The sequence below is a fragment of the Leptonychotes weddellii genome, chromosome 1, assembly GCF_054177405.1.
Source record: "Leptonychotes weddellii isolate Sample4059 chromosome 1, ASM5417740v2, whole genome shotgun sequence".
Classification (NCBI taxonomy): domain Eukaryota; kingdom Metazoa; phylum Chordata; class Mammalia; order Carnivora; family Phocidae; genus Leptonychotes; species Leptonychotes weddellii.
This window is the reverse complement of record NC_138369.1, coordinates 67,977,714-67,999,323: the sequence shown is the minus strand read 5'-3', so window position 1 is coordinate 67,999,323 and position 21,610 is coordinate 67,977,714. Positions and strand designations below refer to the sequence as shown.

Below are 21,610 nucleotides of genomic sequence, written 5' to 3'. Positions count from 1 at the left end.
TTTTTTTTTTTAAAGATTTTATTTATTTATTTGACAGAGAAAGACACAGCGAGAGAGGGAACACAAACGGGGAGTGGGAGAGGGAGAAGCAGACTCCCCGCCGAGCAGGGAGCCCGATGCGGGACTCGATCCCGGGACTCCAGGATCATGACCTGAGCCGAAGGCAGTCGCTTAACCAACTGAGCCACCCAGGCGCCCTAAAGATTTTATTATTTGACACAGAGAGAGAAAGCACAAGCAGGGGGAGCGGCAGGTAGAGGGAGAAGCATGCTCCCTGCTGAGCAGGGAGCCTGATGCGGGGCTCCATCCCAGCACCCCGGGATCACGACCTGAGCTAAAGGCAGATGCTTAACCAACTGAGCCACCCAGGCGACCCTTGAGAGAATTCTTTGTTGTAGGGAGCTATCTGGTGCCTGGTGCATTGGAGAATGTTTAGCAGCACCCCTGGCCTCTACTCACTAGGTGACAGCTCCTTCCTAGTTGTGACATCCCAAAATATTTCCAGACATTGCCAGATGTCACCTGGGGGGCAAAGCCACCCTTTATTGAGAACTACTGCTCTAAAGCAGTGAGCATGTGGGAGTTGGAGGTTTTTATGACATAATACATTTTGTATAAGCAACTGGTTTGAGAGATTACTTGGGATTTTTAGGTGGGTAGAATGAGCTTTTAACTCAGCTGATCATGAGCCTCTACCCTTTTTTGAAATATGCTGGCGCATTTGCTAACTTGCCCCATTTTTCACTTACTTTGTGCTGTTGCTATCCATATGCTTGTCTGTAGCATGTTTCTTTTCATCTTCCCAGCCTTTACCCTCAACTTTTTTTTCTAGGATATGAGGCCACATACCTAAGCTTTTTAGACTTATGCCTAAAATAATACCTGAATTAGGGTTTCTGTGTTTGTATGCAAGGGTCATCTCTCCCAATAAAAATGTTAAAAATTGATCAGATAGAAATATAATCTACAAACACTGAGTATAATTTCACCTTGCTTCCAGGATGTTCTTTAAAAATTGAAATCCATCTTTGGTTGCTGTTGAAATGGAAGAACAGTAGTCTATAGTAAGTTAGTATTGAGGATAGGAGTTGGGGAGGACTTACAAAAACATGATTTTAAAACAGAATGAAGCTTAAACATTACCTCTTGTAATTATCGTAATTTTCAAGTCAGGGGCACCTGGGTGGCCCAGTTGGTTAAGCAACTGCTTTCGGCTCAGGTCCATGATCCAGTCCCAGGATCGAGTCCCACATCGGGGTCCCTGCTCAGCAGGAAGTCTGCTTCTCCCTCTGACCCTCCCCCCTCATGTGCTCGCTCTCTCAAATAAAATCTTTAAAAAAAAAAAAAAAATTTTTTTTCAAGTCAATCCAGAGGGCCCATCAAATTCTGTAATAAGACCACTCTAATGACAGTTTTCCTAATTGGTTTTATTTCTTAAGATTATACCTTAAATGACTGTGTTGATTATATTTTATACTGTTCAAATTCTATTTAATTACCAATATAGTATTAATAAGGCATAAGAAGTATGACGTATAGCCGCCTTGTCCCATGGTTACTGGAGGAAACGGGTTTTGAGCATTAAGGGAAAGGCTGGTGGAGGAAGAGTCCTTGTCATTGAGTTTGGTGCTGATCAGTCAACAGGCAGACCTTCCTTCAGAAGAATGTTGTGGTTCATGACAGTCCCTGCTGCTAATGTTAATGTATCTCTCTGAAGTCAGAAACCATTACAGAAGAAAATACTGTGTCAAAAGTAGAAATGACTTTTTTTTTTTTTTTTTAAAGTAAGCTCTATGCCCAGTGTGGAGCTTGTACTCAAAACCCCAAGACCAAGAGTTACATGCTCGGGTGCCTGGGTGGCTCAGTTGGTTGGGTGGCTTAGGTCATGATCCTGGAGTCATGGGATCAAGTCCCACGTCCAGCTTCCTGCTCAGTGGGGTGTCTGCTTCTGCCTGGGACCCTCCCCCCTCTCATGCTCTCTCATTCTCTCTCAAAAAATAAAATCTTAAAAAAAAGTCACATGCTCTAAGAACTGAGCCAGCCAGGTGCCCTTGACTGTTATTTTTCTTAAAATGTTTGCCACAGCTCTATTTATTTTGACTAGAAGGAAAAAAGACTGAATCAAGGGCAGAATTTTTTTTTTTTTTTACTTGTGTAAGAGTTCTGTGTATTATACATTAATTTTGAGAGGTGTTTTAAGTCTCTAACAAAATCTGAAAGGCAAAGGCATGGTCTCCTTCCACCTTCTCAGTCTCAGCCTCATGCCAAGATTCTAATCACAGTTATGTTGCAACATTTTCAAACAGGGATGTGTATTTTTTTTGTTCCCATATTCCCTTAATTTAAACTCCCCCATCTCTCATACTTTCTAATCACTTAAATTAATTACTAATTTAAATCACATGCCATTCTAAAGTACATTTCCGTAAGTTCTTATTGTGGAACTAAAACGTATCTTAAAGGGTGGGGACAGAAGGCTGGTAAAGGAATATGCTGACCTGAGGGTAAACCTAGTTAGTCATTTTATAGAGAAGAGGGTGGGGTGCTGGAACAGACCTTTCCCTGTAGTGTCACACGTAAAGATTCTCTTGTTCCTCGTTCTCCTTCACAGTGGCCTTCAGAGAGTTGTAAACTTGGGCCCTCACCCCTTCCTCCCCATAGGTCTGTCTACCCACCTTCTAGATCAGTAGATCCTAACTTTACAGTGAGAACCTGGAAGAAAAAAAAGGCAAAAGATTTGCAGGACCGTAATTTTTGTTTTATTCTGTGATTAATAAAATGCATATGACAAAATGTTATATGAATTTCTCCAGTAACAGCTTTAAAGTGAGTAAAGTTTTTATTCAAGCAGCAATGCTTGGTCCTTCCAGTGGGTTCTCAGATCCTTCCCTGTAACTCCCAAGTCCCCTGGTTGAGGATCCACAGATTAGGGATCCATGCTGTTTAGTTTTCTCCAGGGCTCCTGTTGCATGCTTTAGGATTTCAACTTCATTTGATATTATTTCACTTAGTATTATTTTTCTTAATATAACCCACCTTTATTCTGCATTTTCAAAGTTTGACAGAAGCATGGTATTTTTTTATTATGTTATGTTTATGTTGCATACTTGATTCCTTAATGCCCTTTTCTGTTTTTTTTCCTGAACTTTCCGAAAAGTTTATACCCAAACTGAAAGCTGATTACACACAAGTAGCCACCTTGATTTGAATATCCAGTTATATCATAGGTGATGAGCTGTAATGTTAAAGCTTATGTTCTAAACTGGTTGTCCTCCAGTATCCTGTACCAGTGATTCCCAAAAGCAACCAAGACCTGTTTAAAGATCACCATAGATTCTTAAGTCCCTTCTGAATATTCTAAATTCGGCAGGCCTAGGATGAGGGGTCAGGAATCTTGAAAGTTCCATAGGTTATGTTGAGGAACAATGAAGTTCGGAAATTACAGTTTTCTGTACAATCCATAAAAGCTGCTTATAGTGCTATATTGTTAAACCTTTGTTCTGTTTTCTGTACTAAGAGGTCAGCAGAATTGGGCCCATGTCAACATGTCACCTCTAGGGTGAGACTGACTTTACTGCTAGTTTTTTCTGGGTCTCTTTCTTAGCATTACCAAGCTGACTGAGGAAAACTGTATGGAATGCTGCCATTACTGGGTTTTAGATGGCCTAGCTTCTCCTTCAGGCCTGGGTTCCTCATCTGTAAAAAGAGAGGTTTACAGCAGATGATTGTCTTTGCCTTTTAGCCTTTAAGCCCTAGATATCATTAACTAGATTAAATAGGATAGTTATGTTATCTGCAACCTCTGTATCAGTGGTGTCCTCACCTCATTAGTCCACTTTTAAGTTCACTCTAGTCTGGTGAACAGGTGTCCTAGCTGTAATGGCCAGTGTCTATAGACTTTTTGCCCAAGAACATACACTGGATGCAAATATGTAGGCAGACCAGATGACCAAAGACCAGTTTTAACCTCAGGACATGAAGCTGTAATCAGCATAGTATCCTTTCACTAGAGGTTACCGCATGTTCCTAGAAGTAGAGGGCTGATTTAAAAGTTCTCCCTACATCCCACCTTGTGAAAATTACGGTCAGATGATACTATAAAAGTAGGAAGTGATCTTAAAACTAAACAACAACAACAAAAATCCAGGACTTCATATTAGAGACCATGTGAAATAATCTCTTTCCATATATATCCATTCCAAAACAAGTTTTTAAATAGTTCTTGAGGGGCGCCTGGGTGGCTCAGATTGTTAAGCGTCTGCCTTCAGCTCGGGTCGTGATCCCGGGGTCCTGGGATCGAGCCCCACATTGGGCTCCTGGCTCAGCGGGGAGCCTGCTTCTCCCTCTCCCTCTGCCTCAAATGAATAAATAAAATCTTAAAAAAAAAAGTTCTTGAGAATACCAATCACAAGGATATTAAAGGACCCATACTATTTGAAATCAGTAGGAATAATTCATAACAACTGTGATACTACCATTTAATGAGACTACTGTGGGTCTGTTTCTCTACAGAGATTCTCCCCCCGCATCCCCCCTCCCCGCACCATTTTAATGATCAAAACATTCCTGAGAATTTGTGGTTTAGGTTTAGTGACTTGCTCAAGGTCACATAGCTAGTAAGTGCTCAAGTCAGTGTCCAAGCTCTGTGCCTTTTGGCCAGTTTGGGGCTACTCTTCCCATTAGCGCATGTTCTTCTATCTGTATTTTTTCTCTCCTTTTTTGCCACATCATGTTTTCTTCCCCAACTTCTGTTTCTTTCTGGTTTTCTTTTGTAAACTCATTCTGAAAGAAAAAAAAATCTGGTGGGTTTGTGGAAAGTATAAGGCCACAGACAGGTATCTTTTTATTTTTTTTTCCTTTCCCTTCCTCTTCCTCTAATCTTTCTCTTAAATGAAGGAATTGAATGAACCTCATCTCTAGCCAGTTAGCAGAGGGCGTCTTGAAGACAAGGAGTTTTTGTCTTGTTCATTATTGAAATCTCTGCCATTTAACTTGGCCTACATGGGCATTTAATAAGAATGAGTGAATGAATCCAGTTCATACCATCCATTCATTTAAAATAGCAGTTTGCCTGCTCTGTAGAAATTATCCTGTGTATTGACTGGGATATACAAGTCTCTCCAAGTAAAGACCTTTCTGTTGTTTGGCTGACACACATCATTATCCTTGAAGCAACTGTTGTAGCTAGGTTTGAGAAATCTCAGCTAAAACGTGTAAGTTAACCAATTGAATACTGTTATGTCCATGCTCTGGGAAGTCTTTTTAAAATTAGTACCTAAAATTAGTATCTTTTCCTCTCTCCTCAATACCAGAGTCCTACCCACACTTAGTTGTTTGGGCAGGTTATATTAAGTTCTTCATTGGTGTTGGAATTGGAGGGTAAAAATTTTTCTGTTTTTCTTATTGTACTTGGATACAGAACACTCTACAAGCCAACACAATGCTTTGGAAGGGTATTATGGTATAACTAAATATAAAAGTGATTTAACAGGGAAAGGGATAAATGAACATCCCAACTGTAATTTTTAGAGAACTTGATTATAGCATTTTATACATTGAAAGGCAAACTGAATAACTTGCCATTGGATACTCTGTCATCCTTGTGCTCCTCCCACCCAACATGGTTTATAATGTAAAAAGTATGTAATCCATTGGGCTCCTTTTAGGATAAGATTATGGAAATAGAAGAACAAGGAACAAGAACCCCAGTGAGTCAGAAATGAAACTTTGTTCTTAAAATGGTCATCAGAAATGAATAGTTGTGAGCAAAACCACTGAATATTTACATTTTCTTATAATCGAGGAGAGGTTTGAGAATTCAATTTCTTGCTTATTCACAGCTTAAGTAGGCTTAGAGTGGTTTAAACATTCTTTATCATTCAGTTTACTTGACTTAAGGCTGATGGGTTTGTTGCAGTCCAGAATCAGATTGAGTCTGAAAGACACTTCTGTTTTGTGGAGAGAATCCACACATTAAACAAAAAGGGAGGAGAGATCATCTTTTTTCCTTTTTTTTTAATGCCCTGTAAAAACTTGCATGGTGCCACCATCTGCTTACCTTTTGATGTATTACTTCACAGTGCTGGTCCCAAAGGTGATAACATCTATGAATGGCGATCAACCATTCTGGGCCCTCCAGGATCCGTGTATGAGGGTGGTGTATTCTTCCTTGATATCACTTTTACACCAGAATACCCCTTCAAGCCTCCAAAGGTAAGAATTTCCTGATTTATAGTCAGATTTACATATTGCCATGAGAGACTGTTGAAGCTTTTAAAATAGAGTTTTAATCACAAAAGGTAGATTTCTGTTATATCTTAACGAATCTCTAAGTACATTTGGATGGACACAAAACACTTGCATGGGGGGAGGGGGCTTTGCCTCTTACAGAGACCATAGTTCTTAGGAGTATGTGCTTTGTTTTGATGGTGCTTAAAATCCTGCTATTTTTAGTAACATAGCAACCCAGAATCAATCCCCTATTTTCCACTCACAGGGAAGAAGTTACTGAACAGTTAAAAATGGTGTCAAAATATCTGTGCACTAAAGTAATTAGAAAGTCAGAATCTCCTACCAAAGACTTTTGGATTCTGCTCCTTGTCACGTTTTGGTCTTACTCAAATTCTTAACCTCCAGGCTTTGGGTTTTCTTATCTAGGGTAGTATCTCCTGTGACAGTCAATCTATGATTCTTATTTACTAAGTGGTAATTTTTACTTCTGAATGATTCTTTGTGTCTCACAAATAAGAATTAGGAAACCAGAATAAAGCAACCCAGGCTTATATGGCTTGTGTTAATTTGTCTACTGCTATGATCCTTACCCATTTCTGGCTCCTCACTTGTGGAACTCCATTTTAGTGACTCTGTGACCTACGTAGACGGGATATCTGCAGGATCTAATGTAAAAGTCAGAGAAAGCAGAACCAAATCTCGTCGTTGTCGTCTTTTTTTTTTTTTTTTTCAGCCTTTTCAGCTGAGCATTTTGCTTTTGTTTATGTACCCACTGTATTGTATCTGAATTTATTATAAAGCTTACTTTAAGGCCATGTAGTACCACCAGCTAACACAAGAGGTCAGCAAACACTTAGCTATTTCAAACTTAAAAAGTATTTAAAACACTGAAACTACTAAAGATGAATTTGAGAAAAAACTGAAGTTACCATGCTTTTTGTTGATGGATATTACCATTGAAGTGACTGAGAGTGTATGTTAACCTCTCTTACCAGCTTTAGTTTAAACTCTTTATTCATCTTTTAAAGAAACAGACATTTTTAAATTATAGCCACTCAATTGAAAAAGCAATTTAGGAAAAATTTTATTGTTTCCTGTTTAAATTTTAATACTGTCTTATTTTTTTAGGTTACATTTCGGACAAGAATCTATCACTGTAACATTAACAGTCAAGGAGTTATTTGCTTGGACATATTAAAAGATAATTGGAGTCCAGCACTAACCATTTCTAAAGTTCTCCTTTCTATCTGCTCCCTTCTTACAGACTGTAATCCTGGTAAGGTTAATTTTTTTTTTCCTTCTTTCTCCTCACCTGAAAAATACTTGTTTTGATAAAGTACAAAGAGCTTTGAAAGAACAAAAAGTAGGGGTACCTGGATGTACATGTAGTCGGTTGGGTGTCCGACTCTTGGTTTTCAGCTCAGGTTGTGGGATTAGGCCGTGTTGGGCCCTGCTTAGGATTCTTTCTCCCTCTGCCCCTCCTGCTCATGTTCTTTTTCTCAAATGAAAAAATAAATCTTAAAAAAAAAAAAAAAGGACAAAAACTAATCTTTTTTCAAAGAAAGTTTTAATCGAGAAGTTCAATCTACTAGTTGAAAAAGGCAGTAATTCTATGCTCTAGGAACAAGATGTTTTAAAACAACTAGGACTTCTATAAATTTGCCTTAGGTTTTCACATTTTTCATACAGTTCTCTTTAAACCATGTATTTCTAACTAAATGTTGAGTCATCTGCCTAACCTCTCCTGTGCCTGCTGGTTCACTGAGTACTTGCCCCAAAGCTGGTGTTAAATTTTGAAAGTGAGATAATACTTAGGGATTATCAGACTGATTGCGGTGGGGTCTGGGGGGAAGCTTATTCCTTTTATTATTAAAGATTCTGTTTAGGTTTCGGAGCAACACTCTACTTAATTGTTGAGGTCCAGGTTTTGACCTAGTAACCTGGGTTTTTCTAAGTAACTAGTTTAGAGGTCAATACTGGAACAGCCTAGAGGACTTTACAGTATTCCACTGAACAGTCATGTGAACACAGTTGGATTCCATGTTCATCGTAGCCTTGAACATTCCAGTTTTTATTGAACTTTACCTAACACATAAGAGCAAAAACACTTCCAATTGGGTGTGGTGTTTGTTGGGAGAAAAATAGAATGAACGATAAAGCTACACTAGTACTAAAGCCTGAGCATTTTGTTTTGTTAAGAAGTTTTCCCCATGCATATGGTGGCCACGATGATGGAACGGTGTTTCAAAACTGGTTTTGATCACAAATACTTTGCATATTTGTTTCCAAGCTGTCACTGATTTATGTGCTAAAATTTGAAACATTCTCTTCTTCTAGCTGACCCTTTGGTGGGAAGTATTGCCACTCAGTATATGACCAACAGAGCAGAACATGACAGAATGGCCAGACAGTGGACCAAGAGATACGCTACATAAATTGGGTTTTCACAATTCTTACATTGTCTGTCACAGAGAGCTGCTTATGATTTTGAAGGGGTGGGGGAGGGTGGGAGTTGGTAAAGAGTAGGGTATTTCTATAACAGATATTATTCAGTCTTATTTCCTAAGATTTTGTTGTAACTTAAGGTATCTTGCTACAGTAGACAGAATTGGTAATAGCAACTTTTAAAACTGTCATTAGTTCTGCAATATTAGCTGAAATGTAGTACAGAGAATAGACATTTGGGTTCAGTTGCTTGTAGTCTGTAAATTTAAAATAGATTAATTTTGTACAGGTTACACACATGGCCGTTTATGTAAAGTCCTTCCAAGACTACACTTTTTTTTTTTTTCAAAAAAATTGGAATTTGTTTTCCCTTCTTGGGAGGGAACATTGATATTTAACAGTTTTTAGAGACTGTCATCTCATATATATAAAATGGATACGTGGCTATAAGACACCATATAGGAAATGAGTAGTTATGTATTTTATTTTATATGCCAATCTACTTTATTGTGACAAGAGGTTTGAATCACGACTTGTGAAAACCTGTAGTAAAATACCTTAAGCTGTTAACTGTAAGGTGTGGAATAGGAGTTGCTCAGTGGATTGGTTATATGTTGTGGACTACTTAAGTCTGCATTTGTTACTGTGCTAATAAACAATATTAAAACAACCACCTAACACTGCTGTATTCATTTACTTTCTTTTGCCTGTGTTTGTAGTTTGCAGATTCTTCTAAAGTTTTGCTACTACACAACCTACAAGTAATACAGACTAGGTTAGGTTTGGTATGCTATTCTGTTTTTGAGGTGTCTTAAAGATGGATTCTCATGACTGTATTAATACATCTCCCTGAGAGGGCAATTAGGCAGTACCTAAATGTACATATATCCAGCAGTTCTGTTTCTTTGCATCTACTCCAGAGAAGCTTTTTTAAATCACTGTATTTATTCATCTCTGTAAAAATAATAGGAAAGAAACCGAGATCAACCTCAGGGCATGACTTAGCCATTATCTGAATAAGTTTTTTGGCAAAAAAATGTATTTGTGATGAGGAATTTTAGCCAGTTAAATGGAAGCAACACTAGCTGATTTGCAGGTTTTGTATTATGCAGTTCTTGGTTTGAACTCTCACAGAAATGAACCAATTGACTTTAAATTCACTGAACCTAGCCTTGAAAGTACTCCACTTCAGAAATGTTGGTAGAGACTCAATCTTGGGGTCCTGACTTTGAGCCCCATGGGTAGAGTTTACTTAAAAAAGTGTACTAGTTTTTTTTTAACGTGTCTTTGCTGAACAGCTTATTTCATATTTTACATATAGATCAAATAGCTGAGGGGTGCCTGGGTGGCTCAGGTGGTGAAGCATCCGATTCTTGATTGTGGCTCAGGTCATGATCTCAGGGTTGTGAGATCCAGCCACAGAACCTGCTTAAGATTCTTTCACTTTCCCTCTGCTCCCTGCCCCCACTTCTAAAAAAAACTGCTTTGCCAGTTGAAATACTAAGTAGCTTGCTTCCTACTTCTAAAATTAGTTACAGTATCGTCAGCTGGTGAAATACAGTTAGTCCCACTGCTCGGATATTGCCAAAATCTTCAAAGAATACCACAGCACAAACTCCAGTATCTAACCTGAAGTCCAATATTTTTATGATACGTTTTATTCCACATGACTGTGTATCCAGAAAACTGTTGAAGAAGGTATAGTAATACTTGTGGAAATGGAAGCTTTAGTGTCCTTCAGTGCTTAGTGGTTTTCTAAAGAGCAAATGCTTTGAACATATTTACACCACCTACTACCTCAAGTCATGCTAAACATATAATTTGAACTATTATCATAGGTTTTGTTCTATTTAGCAAGGTCTCCATGAGATAAAATTTAACACCTAAATTGTTTACTGTTTGTGATCTAAAAATGTCATTTTATAATTCTGGACATTAGATGATTAATGAACTTCTTAAAAACAAAATTATATTTGAGCTGAGAAGTTTGCATAAAGTTACACAGAAAAATGGCTTCTGAAACAAGTTGGGGGTTGTGGAGCTACTGGTCTTACAGACATACCTACATACTACCCAAACTTTATTTTACTCTTTGGACAAATGCAACAAAAATTTAGGTGCCAAGTTCAGGGACAAGTTTCAAACAATGACAGTGCAAATAATTACTTCATATCAGGCAATAAACTTAGCCCAAATAATTTAATTATAAAGTACATTACTTCCTTAAAGGCTTCCTAAGGACCAAAGGTAGATGCAAATGCCTTGTTTTAAATATGCTCATGGACACCTAAAGGCAATCTATTCAACAGACAGTTGTAGCATTACTGATTTTTAGTTCTCGGAGCTAGAGTTCCCTTTGTTTTTCCTCCCAGGCAAAGGAAAGCTCGATTTGCTCTGGGGCTGGGAAAGTTTGCTGGCTAAGAGAGTGAATGGCTCAATCAGAGTTCTCCGATCTGTAACCGTTACCTCCCACAGGCGTACTTTCTCACTTCTTGCCCATTGCTGTGCCACCTCAGCATCCACTTGTCTCTGCTCAGAAAGGTCAATTTTGTTTCCTAATACGACAATTGCTACCTGAAAGGAAAATAAAAAAGATGACACTTTGCCAACATTAGTTCCTAGGCAAAATAAAAAAATCAAGAAAATTGTCCTTTCTTGAATAGAACTGCTTCAAAACTGATCCTCAGATGTGACCTGAGTTATAACTTCATTCTTCCTGAATGCATTTTTGTTAAAAATGCAGATGCTATACAGCTTGTTAACTAGGAAACATTTTAAATGATTAGTAAGTGAAGTCACTCCAGTCTGTTCACATTATTCCTGATCATAGACCAGTGCCTGATGCAAGCACTAAACATTTGTTGAATGTATGGACCCATAGGAGTATTTTACACTAAATGTAAGGCAGTCACATTCACTTAAGCTGAGTGCTTACTGCACACCATGCAGTTTCAGGCCCCCAGAATATGGCAGTTACAAGGCAGTCAAAGTCCAGGACGAGGGGAGGTCTGGAGGAGAGAGTATCCAATTTTCAGACCCTTGACTGTATAAAGACAAAACAAGATCATGGAAAGTAGAAGAAGGGCAGTAAGAGTTTTAAGAGAAGGCATCTCTGAGGAGCAGCTTTGAACTAGGACATTTAAGCCATTGCTGTGTTCCTGCCTTAAAACGGAGCTCTCCGTGCTCCAGTTAGACCATGCCTCCTAGGTAGGACGGAACAGGCCCCAGAGCTCTGGTTTTCTTGGCAAGTCTCATATTCCTTCATTTCTCAACAGGATCTATCCCTTCAGGTCCTCCTGTCATTCATCACCCACATTTTCATCTTCACATGTTATCACCTAGTCTGATCCAGTTGCAGAAACTTCCATGTTGCCCCTAGACTTTAACAAAATCCCCTTCTTGTGTCCCCATCTCTGCTTTGGATGTTCCCTTCATCTTTCCTAGCTGAAACTGGCTCACCTCTGTAGTACTCACTACCACAGTGGGCACAGGGGATGTAAGGGGTATCCTTGCCCCTCGGTGCTGCCTCCAATAATGTTCTCTAAGAACCCTAAAACTGAAGGCTGGTACTATTAGTCTGTACTACCTACTACCTGTTTCCCACCCCCACCCTGTTGCTACTCATTACAGACCTGGCTCATGGTCACTCCCACACTATTTCTATCGTTAAGTCCTAGTGACTTCACTAACCATATGGATGACCCTTCCCAAATAGCCTTAATCATCCTCCTGACTTCTTCGGCCATTCACTCCCATGAACACATCCTACTCCTGCCATTGTAATTGTTCCCCTCTATAGTCCCAATTCCAGGAATCCCACTCCCACCCGTACCTTCCTAGTTCATGCCTAACACCCTGACTACAACAATCCTCAACACCAGAAGGACCTGCAACCCACTGTCTCTCTTACCTTGATCACTGTCCTTCAACCCTCCTCCTGTCCTCAGTTCTTGGCCCAGTTTAGATTCTTTTACTACCTTGACATCATCATCCCATTATATTCACCTGGCCAACCCCCCCCCACCTTAAATTTAACTCTTAATTGGACTGTGCCTACACCACCTACTGAACATGGATGGAGGGGAAAAAAACAGCCCTCCTGGCTGGTCCCAGTTCAATAACCACTGACTTTAAGTGACCTGGTGTTCTCCAGCAAATATATTAACAGCTCCTACCTTGACCCTCTTCAACCTCCAACATCTCTTCTTTCCCCCCTTACTCTCAGCTGATGTCCATACTATTTCAGTAAGAAAACAGAAGCAATTTAAACTTTCACCTGCATCCACCACCACATCTAACAACCTACCATCTTCTAGAACCCATCCTCTATCCTAGACAAGACTGTCACTCTAGCAATTATTCCCCTCCCCATCAATTTTCTCCTATCGAATCATTCCATGAGCATACAAACACTAGCTCTCGCTTAAAAAAGCCCTCTTTTACACATCCTTCTCCAGCTCCGTTTCCCTTTATAGGACAATATATTTACCCTTTGACTCAAAATTCTTTCAAAGAGCTATCTTTGCTGTGTTTAATCCTTATATCCAGTCCAATCAAACTTCATCTCACTGTTTTACTGTGTTCTTAAGACATCCCAAGTTTCGGGGTGCCTGGGTGGCTCAGATGGTTAAGCATCTGCCTTCGGCTCGGGTCATGATTCCAGGGTCCTGAGATCGACCCCCATGTCCAGCTCTTGGCTCAGCGGGGAGGCTGCTTCTCCCTCTGCCTCTCCCCCTGCTCGCGCTCGCTCGCTCTATCTCTGTGTCTCGAATGAATAAATAAAATCTTAAAAAAAAAAAAAAAAAAAGACATCCCAAGTTTCTAAAGGCTGGCCACGTCTTTGCCCTCAGCTTTTCTGACCTATCTGCACCATGACATAGTTAGATCACTCCCTATTTTTAAAGTGGTTTCTCCTCAATTGGTAACTGTTTAAGTGCTCCAGAGCAATAGCATTTCACAAAACTTGCTTCTCACCTTGTCCCTCAACTATGTTGCCTGTTGTCAACACAGCAGCCAAAATGAACATTTTAAAACAAGTCAAAAGATGTTTAGGCTTATTCATATTAAGGAAACAAACTACTAAAGTACCATTCTCACCCAGAAGATGCACAAAATCCACAAGCACACACTGTTGTCAAGACTGGAGAACAGGCACTTTCATACCCTTGTTATGGAAGGTAATTTGGCAATATATCCTTTGATTCAAAAACCCCATTTTGGCTGATCTTACAACTATACCCTAAAACATACAAAATAATAAGTATGTAAGATTATTCATTGTAGCACAGTTCATAATAGCAAATGACTATAAATAGCCCAAGTATCCATCAATTTGGACCTGGTTAAGTAAGTATACACCCACGCAATGAATATGCATCACTTTTAAAAAAAGGAATCTAGGGGCACCTGGGTGGCTCAGTTGTTAGGCAACTACCTTCGACTCAGGTCATAATCCCAGGGTCCTGGGATGGAGCCCCGCATCAAGCTCCCTGCTCAGTGGGAGGCCTGCTTCTCCCTCCCACTCCCCCTGCTTGTGTTCCCCCTCTCTGTCAAATAAATAAAATCTTAAATAAAAATAAAAAATAGAAAAAAATTATAAAAGGAATCTGAGTACTGCTATGGAAAGGACTCCCAAGATATATTACATGAATGTAAGGTGCCGAACACTATGCTACCTTTGGTGTAAGAAAGTGGGGGTGGGGGAAAACTATATGTATATTCCTATTTGCTTGTATTTATCTAAAGAAACTTAGGAAGGATGCCCCAAAACAAGTGGTAAAATATTTAAAAAGCATGCTTGAGGGGCACATGGCTGGCTCAGGTGGTGTAGGATGTGACTCTTGATCTCAGGGTCATGAGTTCAAGCTCCATGTTGGGCACAGAGTTTACAATCAATCAATCAATGAATAAAAAAATAAATGAATAGTAGGCTTGAGATAAAGGAACTCGGTGGTTGAGGACAGGGGTGGGAACTAGACCTCACAATAGTCCTTTTTATGTATCATTTTTACTTCTGAGCCATGTGCAATCCCTATCCAATGTTTTTTTAAATCAAACATGAAAATAAATAAATAAATGCAACCTAAGCTAGATCATGTCTTTCCTTTGCTCAAAACCAATGGCTTCTGATCCGAAGTGTGGCCTTCATCTCCTACCATACTCCTCCTAGCCCACTCTGGCCTCACTGTTGTTCCTGAACATGACAAAGCAAACTTTCCCAGACCCTTGTACCAGCTAGTCCCTCCACCTGGAGCACTCCTCCACCACATGGGCCTGGCTCCCTCCCTCACTTCCTTCAAATCTCTGCTAAAAGTTACCTTATCAGGGAGGCCTTCCCAGATTGCCCTACAGAAAAACAGTACCCTTGCACCCTGCTCTACTTTACTTTTCTACATAGCATCTGACTCTTCATGATATACATTTTTTTTTTTTTAAGATTTTATTTATTTATTTGAGAGAGAGAGAGAATGAGAAAGAGAGCACATGAGAGGGGAGAGGGTCAGAGGGAGAAGCAGACTCCCTGCAGAGCAGGGAGCCCGATGCGGGACTCCATCCAGGGACTCCAGGATAATGACCTGAGCTGAAGGCAGTCGCTTAACCAACTGAGCCACCCAGGCGCCCTCTTCATAATACACATTTGTTTGTCTATTGTATTCTCCGTACCTTTTACCTAAAACAATGCCAGGCATATAGTAGTTGCTCAATAAGCATTTGTTGAATGAATGTGCTTCTTAAATCTCCCTAACCACCATATGAGAAGGGTACTCTTATCCCCATTTTACGGTTAAGGAAACTGAGGCAGAAAGTTGAGAAGCAGAGCCAAGATTCGAGTATCAAATATGAGTGGTTCAGTAAATCATTCTTTCAACTTTTGGGGGGCAGGGAGGAGAATATGAAGGATACCCTAAGAAAATAACAGCATTTATCTGTTTAGGTGGGAAAAATGGGAAACAGGTGGGAGGAGAGCATCCATTACCTGCCTCTATGTCTTTTGAAGACTGAACCTTGTAACTGTAATCTATTCACAAAGCAAATAAGTATTCAAAATAATAAGATATCAACAACCCAGATGTCCTTCAACAAGTGAATGGTTAAATAAACTTTGGTACATAAATACCATGGAATATCACTCAGCAATAAAAAGGAATGAACTTCTGATACATGCAATAACTTGGATGACCCTCCAGAGAGTTATGCTGAGTGAAAAATGCTGATGCCAAAAGGTTACGCACTGTATGAGTCCATTTATGTTAACACTCGTGAAATGACAAGGTTATAGAAATGGAAAATAGATTAGTCAGGGATTAAGGGGAGGGGGATGGGAGGAAAGTGGGTGTGGCAAAAAAAGATAATAGGAGGGATCCTTGCAATGACGGAACTGTTCTGTATCTTGACTATAAACCTAAATATCTTGGTGGTAACATTATACGAGTTTTGTACAATGTTAGCACTGGTGGAACAGGGTAAGAGATCTCTATTATTTCTTAAAATTGCATATGAATCTACAATTATCTCAAAATAAGCTTAACATAATAAATAAAATACAAAAATCTAGGTTAAGAACATCTAGCCAGTGCTGTTAACCAATATATTATGTGGTTCCCTAGATGACAGGGAGTCAGCTGTGTGAAGATCTGGAGAAAGAGCTGCGTTCAGAGTTCCAGGGAGGGAACCAGCAATTGACAAAGACTTAACAGGGGAACAAAATCATCACGTTGAATAAAACAAAGGGTATACCAGTATCCCAGGAGTACAGTGACAGAGGAACAAAATGATAAAAATAAGACGAAAAGGATAGGTATGGGCCAGATTTAAGGCTACAGATCACGGTAAGGCACTTATTTCTCAGTAGTAAATGAGGAAAATCCAATCATTTTATTTATTTATATATATTTATATTTATTATTTTCTGCTAAGGCCGAAAACAAGAATCCTATTTAGCCAATGAGACAAAGAGAGCCCTAGGAAACAGCGATCCCAAACAATATGAAGTGAACTACATAGTATTTGAGACACAGTGTCATTAAAGTTCAACTTGCACATGGTAACAAGCAAAAGCAGAAAGTCAAACGCTGGTCCTGATTGAATTCGTTCAATCCTGTATTTCCTGGGCTAAGAAAAAATATTATGAAGATTACAGATACTGTGCATACAACTTAATGTTTTTTAAATATTTTAACTGCCCAAAAGTTCATGCTACAATTTAAATATTACAATTCATAATCAGCATTTTTAACAGACCCACTTACCTCCTTTTTGTCTTTAAACTTATCAATTTCTTTCTTCAGAAGCTCTACTCTTTGAAAGGATTCAAGGTTATTCACACTGTACACAAGAACAAAGCCATCAGCAAATGAAAAATAATGCTTTGGTAGCTCCACGCCTTCCTGTAAGCCTCTGGTGTCATAAAGATGTAACTGTTCCTTTACTCCCCGATCTGTTTCCACTGAAGCCATATATACATCTTCCATTGTTTCACAATCTTCCATTCCTGGGATTAAAAAGAAATTACTCTGATATCGAACCATTACATTGTATACCTGAAATTAATAAAGTGTTAAGTCAATTAAACCTCAATAAAGAAAAAATATTATTCTTTTTGGATAACTTAGTACCAATTGATGAGTATTTTCTTCTCCTCTAGAAGTTGGCTTTCTAGAAGTTTCCCTATTTACTATATATAAGAATCGCATTTCCATCTACTAAATTTCTTTAAAGTGAAAGGTGTTATAGTAAGTGAACAAAGCAGTATTAAAATAGATTTCTTCTGTATAGAAATAAAAATTTGGCAATGAGACTTACTATTAGGTAATTTTAAAAAAGTAACTGTTAGTTCTCAAGTGCCTACTGGGGATTTATATGTGAATGTCATTGTCATGCAAATACTTCAAACTAACAAAACTTATTTTCCTCCCTACACTTGTTCCTCCTCCTTGCTTTCTTCCTTTGATCGCCATCTCCCTGGCTGTCTTCAGAGTTCTTGCTGACTAAGAAGACTACAGGAAAGTTATCAAAAATCAGCCATTCTGCTGCTGGAACACCAGTTTAATCTGTTGCCTCCTTCATTCCTGTTGGCTTATTATTTTCACCTGAACTACTGCAATAGCTCAGTAAACACCTGGTAAAAGACCTAGTCTACTTCCCAAACTTCACTGAAATGTCAACTCTGGATCCTCTCCTGATTATCCCCTTCTCAACTTTCTGCTCCTACTGTTCCTTATACAGTAATACCATTTTATACTTCAGTCTTTCATTATCTGTCCCCTCAAAAGCTGGACTGTAAACTCTGAGAGCCAAGACTGCCTAATCTGTCTTTATAGCTGTGAGGACTAACAAACTGACTTACATCCATAGAAAGTCCTTAGTAAATGTTTGCTGAATGAATGAATGAGCTCATCTCATAACTGATGTCCCAGTTTCTGTTCCTCTCTGGCCTGAGTGATCCTTTCATAATGCATTTTTCTTTGTTGCATTTGTGTAAGTTTTGTCTCGTCAACTAGTCCCACATCTTTGAGAGAAACAAACCATTCTGTGTACATAGCAAGTATTCAATAATCATTTGTTGATAAGGGAATTAAGGGGAGAATAACACTTTGAATTTTAATGAACAGTGAAGAAGCTTATAAGGTAGGTATCTAGGGTCCCAGGAACTATCTTCATATTTAAATATGAGCTATATCCAGAAATAAAATCATATGGATAACATCCTATGCCAATAAAACATACAGACATATCCCAGAGATATTGCTGGTTCTGTTCCAGACCTCTGCAATAAAGTGAGTATCACAATAAAGTCAGTCTCGAATTTTTTGGTTTCGCGGTGAATATAAAAGTTATGTTTACACTGTTGTGTGAACCAGACTAATGGCATCTTGGACAAATCTGCCATGACCACTCTGTGATCTGAAGCCTTCTAGAGCACAGTCTTCCCTGCCCCATTCTTTCTGTTTAGCCACACCCTTAACCACACCCTTGGGGCATAATGTCCTTGATCTGCTCTGGAGATTATGATTCTCAAACATTCCTTCCCAGGTGGTCTCCCAGCCTGAACGCCTCAGCCTTTAGGGCTGTAAAAGCAGGTCTTATAGGAGGTGGAGTTGCAGAGATCTACTTGTCTTGCAGCTGCCCAAGAGGGACTTCTGTCCAGAAGCCCCTTTAACAAACCATTTTTTGTCAAGCTGGACTTCTTGGCCTTTTTCTTCAGTCTTATGGCTCCTTCAGCCTTTGCATATCATTTTGCATATTACCTCCCTTTCATAGAACAATTGGTGAGCCAGCCAGGAGGAGCCCAGAGACTGAAGAATGGGCAAGGAAACGAAGCTTCTGTTGGGGGAAACCCTGGAGTGGCTGACCACATTAATGTGGGAAGGCACAATCTGTTTGCTTGATGCCTATGGACTGCTGAATGAGTATGGGGACATCCTGAAGATGCCAAATGGATTAGAGCTATTACAAAGTTGCATGACCCACTGGGGTAAGGAAGGCCGCCAAGCAGTGGCCCTGGTTGGTTGGCTGCTCCTATGGGCCCTTCAGATGACCATCAATGTCTGGCTAGTGTCAGAAATGAAATAAGGCAGTTGGATAAAGAATTACAACTGGAGAAGGACAGGAGACTATATCCACATCTCTTTTGGTTTCTAATTTGGTAGATACTATCTAAACCCAGGATGCACAAATTGAGACTTCAGTGTATCTGTCACTTTGTGCGCCCTGGGGGACATAAAATGTGGCAACTTTTTTTTTTTTTTAAGATTTTATTTATTTATTTGACAGAGGGAGAGAGAGCGAGAGAGGGAACACAAGCAGGGGAAGTGGGAGAGGGAGAAGCAGGCTTCCTGCCAAGCAGGGAGCCTGATGCGGGGCTTGATCCCAGCACCCTGGGATCATGACCTGAGCCGCAGGCAGACGCTTAACAACTGAGCCACCCAGGCACCCCAAATGTGGCAACTTTGGATTACAATCATCATTTGAAGCCAGCCTGGGATGCTAAACCATGGAACTCATGGGAAATATCTTTGTATGCCAGGTAAGTAGGATGTGTTTTCAGTAGGAGAAGGTATGAAAAATGGAGATGCTTTTTTGTTGAGGAATAAAAAAATAATTTTGTCCTAAAGAGCATCTGGTGGTCTGAAGAGAAAAAAAACAGGACAAAATCAGAATGGAGAAAGTTGTAGAAGGTCTGTGGAAAAGGATTATTTGGAAAGGAATATTATGTGTGGTCAAGCTGGCTAAGATTAAAATGAATTTATATTAAAATGAGTTTTAATATCAAAAGCTGGTGAAAAATTAGAATTTGGTTTTCTCTCTGTTAAAAGGACATATAAATCTTAAGTATCTTCTCCAAATACAAGTGGAAAAAGCTTAAGCCATCTAGACAGGTTACCTTACCTTATTCCATCTACCAAAAAAAACAAATTTAGATCCAACATTCACGAGTGCGTTTTGTACCTATTTCATGGCAGTAATTTTAAGCTATAAAGTCTCTGTATCTGGGTGTTTCTGTGTGTCCATATGTATGCATTATAGTTATGTCGTATTTTCTACCTCTGGATGGTACTGCTAAAATTTGTATTAAAAAAAAAACGCTCTAGGGGCGCCTAGGTGGCTCAGTCGTTAAGCGGCTGCCTTCGGCTCAGGTAATGATCCCAGGGTACTGGGATCGAGCCCCGCATCGGGCTCTCTGCTCAGCGGGGAGCCTGCTTCTCCCTCTCCCACTCCACCTGCTTGTGTTCCCTCTCTCACTGTCTCTCTCTGTCAAATAAATAAATAAAATCTTAAAAAAAAAAAAAAAGCTCTAGGGACGCCTGAGTGGCTCAGTCAGTTAAGCGGCTGCCTTCGGCTCAGGTCATGATCCCAGGGTCCTGGGATCGAGTTCCACATCGGGTTCCTTGCTAAGCGGGGAGTCTGCTTCTCCCTCTGCTTGCTGCTCACCCTGCTTGTGCTCTCTCTCTGACAAATAAGTAAAATCTTAAAAAAAGAAAAGAAGAGCATAAGGGTGAAATGCACAACAGCACACTTGAGAATAAAAGCCCAACTGCTCCTTATGAGGTTTTCATTTCTCCAATACTGGAGAATATATTAGCCATATATATTCTTCTGGGAAAAAACTACTACAAAGCTCTGTAGGAGAATTTCACTTTCGATTTATAGTAATTAAAACTGTCTTAAGGGGAAATGCAAATTGGGATCCTGTTACCCCTCCCCAGGTTATAAATGTAAAGCAATACTGGTTGTTAGGAGGATTTGAGGAAATACCTGCCACTATATGGGAATTAGCAAGAGTACAAATAATCAGGCCAGCAAAAAATCCCTATAATAGTGCTGTATGGCCTGTGAAGAAACCAGATGGCACCTGGAGAATGATCATGGTTCATAGAGAACTAAGTAAGGTTGTCCTAATATTACCCAAATCACTGAACAAATAGTACATGGTGTAGGCTCTTACCATGTGGTTTTGGATTTAGCCAATGCTTACTTTTTTTTTTTTTTAAGATTTTATTTATTTGAGGGGCGCCTGGGTGGCTCAGTTGGTTAAGCGACTGCCTTCGGCTCAGGTCATGATCCTGGAGTCCCGGGATCAAGTCCCGCATCGGGCTCCCTGCTCGGCAGGGAGTCTGCTTCTCCCTCTGACCCTCCTCCCTCTCATGCTCTCTCTCCCTCCTCCCTCTCATGCTCTCTCTCTCTCATTCTCTCTCTCTCAAATAAATAAATAAAATCTTTAAAAAAAAAAAAAAGATTTTATTTATTTGAGGGGCACCTGGGTGGCTCAGTTGGTTAAGCGTCTGCCTTCAGCTCAGGTCCTGATCTCAGGGTCGTGGGATCGAGCCCTGTATCGGGTTCTGTGCTCAGTAGGGAGCCTGCTTCCCTCTCCCTCTGCCTGCCACGCCCCCTGCTTGTGCTCTCTCTCTCAAATAAAATCTTAAAAAAAAAAAAA

The 21,610-nt window shown here is 39.7% G+C and overlaps 1 protein-coding gene across 7 annotated transcripts in view; it reads right to left on the bottom strand.

The window, feature by feature from the left end:
* NKIRAS1 (NFKB inhibitor interacting Ras like 1) overlaps positions 1 to 21,610 on the bottom strand; it is a 46,661-nt gene that overhangs the window by 4,372 nt on the left and 20,679 nt on the right. The window contains exons 3-5 of one of the 7 annotated variants that reach the window (XR_014146798.1): positions 16,926 to 17,167; positions 5,787 to 11,250; positions 1,733 to 4,782 (exon numbers count right to left, since the gene is read on the bottom strand). Coding sequence is in view for 5 of the 7 variants with exons in the window: in XM_031040987.2 (XP_030896847.1) it covers positions 11,008 to 11,250; positions 16,926 to 17,167 (485 nt within the window). In the remaining 2 variants the exon portion in view is untranslated. Of the gene's footprint in view, positions 1 to 1,732; positions 4,783 to 5,786; positions 11,251 to 13,773; positions 13,916 to 13,942; positions 16,789 to 16,925; positions 17,168 to 21,610 lie in introns of those variants that run through there. The other 6 variants (XR_014146797.1, XM_081825762.1, XM_081825764.1 and 3 more) reach the window with 6 other exon arrangements.